Raw genomic sequence first — 203 nt, 5'->3', positions numbered from 1 at the left:
AGGACAGCAAAACAATACTAAAACTAAATCCCAAACAGCCCCATATATGAGCGCGGCAGCTGCCCCTTGCAGGGACACCCCCCTGCCCGGGCCATGCTGAAGGGAAGGACGAGGAGCTGTGTGTTGAAGGGAGAAGCGCGGCTTACCGCACCCACCTGCTCCCGAAAGCGCTGCACGGCCATCTCCATCTGCACCAGGCTGCG

General features: G+C 60.1%; 1 protein-coding gene across 1 annotated transcript in view; it reads right to left on the bottom strand.

The window, feature by feature from the left end:
- The window catches only part of LOC104407958 (fatty-acid amide hydrolase 1-like), a gene marked incomplete at its 5' end in the record, with an annotated part of 9,199 nt that extends 8,999 nt beyond the window's left edge, over positions 1 to 200 (bottom strand). The window contains one exon of the mRNA XM_010017373.1: positions 156 to 200. Within this exon, the coding sequence (XP_010015675.1) occupies positions 156 to 200 (45 nt within the window). The remainder of the gene's footprint in view (positions 1 to 155) is intronic.
- Between the last annotated feature and the right edge of the window lie 3 nt (positions 201 to 203).

This window comes from Nestor notabilis, unplaced genomic scaffold, assembly GCF_000696875.1.
Source record: "Nestor notabilis isolate BGI_N333 unplaced genomic scaffold, ASM69687v1 scaffold19166, whole genome shotgun sequence".
In the NCBI taxonomy this organism is placed as follows: Eukaryota; Metazoa; Chordata; class Aves; order Psittaciformes; family Psittacidae; genus Nestor; species Nestor notabilis.
Note: the sequence above shows the minus strand (reverse complement) of the source record. Positions and strands in the feature narration are given on the sequence as shown.